Source organism: Octopus bimaculoides, chromosome 9 (genome assembly GCF_001194135.2).
Source record: "Octopus bimaculoides isolate UCB-OBI-ISO-001 chromosome 9, ASM119413v2, whole genome shotgun sequence".
NCBI lineage: Eukaryota > Metazoa > Mollusca > Cephalopoda > Octopoda > Octopodidae > Octopus > Octopus bimaculoides.
In genome coordinates, this window is record NC_068989.1 from 33,435,417 (window position 1) to 33,441,239 (window position 5,823).

The 5,823-nt window shown below is 33.7% G+C and overlaps 1 protein-coding gene across 1 annotated transcript in view; it reads right to left on the reverse strand.

Annotated features, from left to right (window-relative positions):
- Positions 1-2,903: 2,903 nt before the first annotated feature.
- Positions 2,904-5,823, reverse strand: part of LOC106875105 (uncharacterized) — a 62,801-nt gene continuing 59,881 nt past the window's right edge. Inside the window, exon 12 of the mRNA XM_052970575.1 lies at positions 2,904-3,091. Coding sequence (XP_052826535.1) covers positions 3,033-3,091 — 59 coding nt within the window. The 3' untranslated portion in view covers positions 2,904-3,032. The remainder of the gene's footprint in view (positions 3,092-5,823) is intronic.

A 5,823-nucleotide genomic window follows, 5' to 3' on the forward strand; every position in this document is an offset into this window, starting at 1 on the left:
TTTGTCTATTGGTGTTGATTTTCGACATACGGTTTACATACATTGTGCGGGTCCACAATTTATCCTGATCACCAACTTTAATCTTTAAGCCAAGTAGGATCTTCTCACAATGTCATTAACATTCATCCTTTGACTTGGTACTGTAAAACACCCACATCATCATCATCATCATCATCATCATCGTTTAACGTCCGCTTTCCATGCTAGCATGGGTTGGACGATTTGACTGAGGACTGGTGAAACCGGATGGCAACACCAGGCTCCAATCTAATTTGGCAGAGTTTCTACAGCTGGATGCCCTTCCTAACGCCATGTGTAACAAAAAGAGTCAGGGGAATTCAAACATTTCAAACATGGAGCTACAGGTGGGGCCAATATGGGCCAGCCCATAGAAAGAAAAACTAGACATGATACAAAAAAACTATTGCCATTTCAAAACTCAGTGACCCCAAATTACCCCAAAACTGACTCAAACTTAGGTCAGCAGATAAAAAGTTAGAATTTGTTGGACAGTGTAATTGATAAATTCACATCTCTACTAGGGTGATGCTTATTTGGAATCAGTACCCCCAAATTAGCTTATCCACAAACTGCTTTCACCTACAAAGAAGCAAAATTGTTACAGACCAGTGTAATCTAATCTAATTTACAATATAGTTTATTTAAATTCAACTTATATATTTCATTTATTGTCTCAGTTTAAAGGAAAAAAACCTTCAGATTTAACAACTCATGATTTTTGTATCTTCTTTCTTTTAGACAGATCGAGCTTCACATGTTTAATCTTGTTAAGGCTTAATTTCTGGATGTATACTAGATTTGTTGTCACTTTGAGAAGATCAAAGTAGACTCAACTTTGTATATGACAGTAGAGAAATTTGATCCTTTCTTTTGATGTACTCTCAGTATGGACACTTTTCTTTAGTTAACTTCTTAGAGGATAACCATTGCTTGTCTGCTAGCTGTTTGAACATCCAAATTCTTAGCTCAGCTTCTGCTTTATAGCTAGTGATTTTCAAAACTTCATGTAAGAGGAGGATCACCAAAATGTTACTGTTGTTGCACTGATTTTAAGTGCCTATAGCAGTGCTTAACCCTCTAAGGTTGAGTATAAATAGCAAGTCTTTTCATGTGGGACAAAAAAAAAAAGAGGAAAAATATACAAGATGATAATCAAATAGCTTTTAACGCAAATGTGGCTTATATACTTGTCTTCTTCACAATTCAGTAGTGTGTCAATAAGCCACACCTGTCCTCTGTGGAAGAGAGCTTGTGTCAATAAGCCACACCCAACCTTTAAAGGGTTAAGTAACCCTCTCAGCAGAAGGGTGGGTGTGTTAATCATGTATTCAATGAAGTTATGAAGATGAGAAAGATTACTGCTACAGGAAATCATGTAATATTAATATGCTTCCAATTTATGTTGGTTAGGAAATGTTTATATTGATGAACTAAATGAAGTCAGGAGTATATTTCATAAAGAAGGAAAACAATTTTGTTTAATATGCTGATAAAAGACAAAGAAAAAGCTACAAGATTGTTTGGAAAATGCTGAGTTTTAAAAGGAAATATTTAAAGCATAAAATGCTGCATTACAGAAAATTAGAAATTTTCATTTACAATGCATTACTAAACAGAAGCAAGGTGAACACTGTTTTAAAATAATTCCCATAAAGTACATTGCTTTCTTTTAATAATTCTAGCAACAGTACATAATTTTTACAAACAAATTAAATTTCTTTATTTACAATGAATAAAATACTTGATAAAAATAGAAAATGTAACAACTTGAGATCTTTTTAGACTCAAGTATTTCAAATGTTTTTAATCAAAAGAATAAACTGAATTTGGAGTTAACGTATAGAGCTCTTTTGTATATTTGTTTTTCTTTTTTTTTTTTTACAGTTTTATTCTATTCAATTTATAGCAATGCTCAAAATGAAGTAGAGAGTTATTATATGATCCCAGAAGTAAAAAAAAGTAGTAGCAGCACTACTACTACTACTACTACTACTACTACTACTACTACTACTACTACTACTCACACACAGAAAAGATACTTTGACATTGAACAAGAGAAAAAAATATGCATTTGGATAATCTTGAATACGTTTGAACAGTTACCTACATTCTGTTATGTGATCTGGTGATAGCTGGTCAAATACTTTGGTGCAACTCACATATCCAACACTTTAGATATTTCATATCCCCATCTGAATGTTATGTAGTCCAAACTCTTCTGAGATCAGAACAGTTCTGATTCAGAAGACAATGAAAAACATTCCATCTGTAACCATTCTGTCTTTTATCAAACAGCATATATTGGACTTTATTTACTGTTTCCTTTTAAAATGGTAACATGTCATTTGAGGCAGATATGGCAACTATTTTTAGGAGATTAAGAATTGTAATGCCTACTGCTGTATATTAAAGATGGAGTTAGTCTAGCCATATTATGTCATATACTGCTTAATCTACTCTTATTAGTCTCCAAGATCTAGTGAGAGAACCTTTATGCAGCCACAGTACTACTAGTAACAGCAGATTCAAACTGGTCCTGGAATGCTTGTTAACCCTTTTGTTACTGTATTTATTTTGAGATGTTCTGTGTTTCTTTCACTTAATTTTAAATATAACAAAGAATTTAGTAAAATAACTTACTTATCATTAAGCTGGTGTTAGGAACATAAATTGTGACTAAGGTTTGGTGGAAGATTTTAATTCAAAACTTATGAAAACAAGACATTTGTACTACAGGGCCAGAGGCAGTTTCAGCCAGGTTGGTACCGAAAGGGTTAATAAGGGATAAATTGACTGATACTGGGCCCCACTCATGCACTCAGTTCAGTAAATAGAAAAATATAATTACATTTATATGTAATTAGAAACAAATGAACTCATGATCCACATAAATTATATTTATTGGTAAAATGCATACACAACAGTTATTTATATAATGTTCTATAGATAAAAGAGATGTAAAATGCTAGATATTAAAAATAGGATATTAAATAGGAAAACTTTCCTATCCCTCAGTTCATATTGGTTACATTTTCAAGGGCATTACGTTTCTTCACCTCATCTTTGCACACTACAAAAAGAAGAAAATCATCGAGTCATATTAAAAACACACTTGTTTTGCCTAGAGACAACTCTTTGTTATCCTCCACCCACCCTTTATTCATTATGATCTTAGCATATACAAGAAGAATATCAGAAAATTTCATAGTCATGTAGTAAGAAGTTTGCTTCACAACCACACGGTTCCAGATTTAATCCAACTACATGACACCTTGGGTAAGTCGCTTCTACTATAGTCCCAGGCTGATCAAAGCCTCGTGAGTGGATTTGGTAGACAGAAACTGAAGGAAACCCATTGCATACATATGTATATGAAGTGCATTCAAAAAGTATGACTGTTTTTCCATCAAAATTTATGCTGCATGGGCAAAATCCCTTGGTGGGATGTGACACCACCCTTCCTGCACATGACTATTCACCAAACCTTCTCAATTGAGTCTTTGTTTCAGCTTGTAGATGGCCTACCTAAGTATGCCTCACTCTCCAATGAGATGCAGTCATGTTTGAAGTGGTTGTACCACTTACTGATCTGAGTTTTACCCTTAGTGTCATTGCCAAAGGTTAGCTGAATCTTCTGCAAGGTTTGAGCATGAACATCAAGTTTCTGGCAAAACTCAATGCAATATCACTGCATTGATGCATTCAATGAAAACGAAAACCTGAGAAGTGCAGACTACATGGCTAAACTCTAAGCACAACAACTGGGAATTGACACAGCCTACTTGAAGGGTGGTGTCACCTCCCACTCACAGGATTTTACCCATGCAGCAGTAGTCTTGGCAGGAAATAACAAGTCAGATACTTTTTGAATGCACTCTGTAGGTATAAATGTGTATGTCTGTGTGTGTGTTACTGTCTCCTTGCCTTGATATTGTATGGTAGTTGTAAATGAGCATCAGTGTCCTTCATTTCCAACATTCTGCAGAAATGTTTGTTCATGGGGAAATAGTACCTTACTTGGAAACAGGTGAGGGTTAGTGGCAGGAAGGACATCCAGCCATAGAAAATCTGCCTTGACAAATTCCATCCAACACATTCAAGCATGGAAAAATGGGCATTAAACTGCTGTAAAGTGATTGAAGAGCATCCAGCTATAAATATGCTAAAGCAGATGAGGAGCATGATGCAGTCTTTGGATTCACTGGAGCCTGTTGAATCTTCCAACCACTGCCAGCATAAAATATGGATGTTAAATGATGATAACAATGACTCAGACATTAGGTTAAATTAGCTTGAAGTAGTTGTGAGTATTAAGGATTTTTTCACTGTTTTACAATCATGTTTTGAAGTATTTAGAATTGTAAGTCAAAGTGTGTGAATGAATCAGAAAACTGAGAAGCATTTGCTAAACAAAGAAAACGGGGGAATAGTGAATAAAACAAAATGAAAGATACAATAACAAGAAAAGCTACCAGAAACAATCAGGATGGATTTATGTCAACACTTACCTGTGATAAAGAAGGTAAAGAAGTTGTACTAAAGTTGAGAAATTAAAGTGGTTTCTGAGAGATCAAGTGATAGCAGTTTGGAAGAAACCCAAAGATTCTGTATTCCTGATAAGAGATTTGCTAGAGAAGCAGTAAAGTGTTTTGAGTTTCATTACACATTAGAATATTTTCAGACATTTTTGAGAAGAAAAACCAATATCAAAAATATTCTCAACTCACTTCATGACAGGTTTCAGTATAACCCAGTCCTTAGCAGAATTTCAAACTTTAATTAAAAAAATCTAAGAATAATCATTAAAAAATTCAGTAAGATTTCTGTTTCACTAATAAATAAAAAACATTTTCTGTATACATCTGGACATCTGAGAGATCTAATATTAGTTTCAAATTTTGGCACAAGGTCAGTAATTCTAGAGGAGGGGATAAGTTGAGATCAACATCCCTACATGCCACTGCTCAACTGGTATTATTTATCGACCCCAAAAGGATAACAGGCAAACTTGACCTTGGCGGAATTTGAACTCAGAATGTAACAATGGACAAGATGCCACTAAGCATTTACCCAGCACACTAGTGATTCTGCCAAGGATAATATTAGTCATATATGGTCTGTTTTCAGATTTCACTGAAGAATTGGATATATATTCTACTAATTAGAGGTAATAGATGTGAAGCTATCAATTCATATAGTAACTAGGGTTAAAGAGAGATAAAAGAATTGTTATGTCTGTTGATAACTAAAGGTTTACTACTTTGGTTATGACATATTAGTGAAAAGTATGAAATTATGGCAGAGAAACAAGGTAAGGGGAATCATAATTTTAGTTATACCAGATGCACTTGAGTCACTTCAAACTACAGCTTTGAATCAAGTAGTGAACAAGATTTAATTAACCCTGCAAATGGAATTATTTAACACAGAAACAAAGTTAGATGAGGTAGGAAAAATCCTTTCTACAAGAACAATCTAAATGAGGCATATTTAGTAAATGTATAGATATATAAACATATGAATATACATACAGATATATAAACATGGATACATATATAGAAACATAGACGTATAGATATATAAACATATGGATATATATATATATATATATATATCATAAATATATAGGGATTGACAGTAACCTGCTTCTCCAACATACTGAGAATTCAGAAATAGCAGTCAAAGAACTACTGATTTCAAAACTACAAATTATTACTCCAGATTGATAGAGTAATAATTTGTAGTTTTGAAATCAGTAGTTCTTTGACTGCTATTTCTGAATTCTCAGTATGTTGGAGAAGC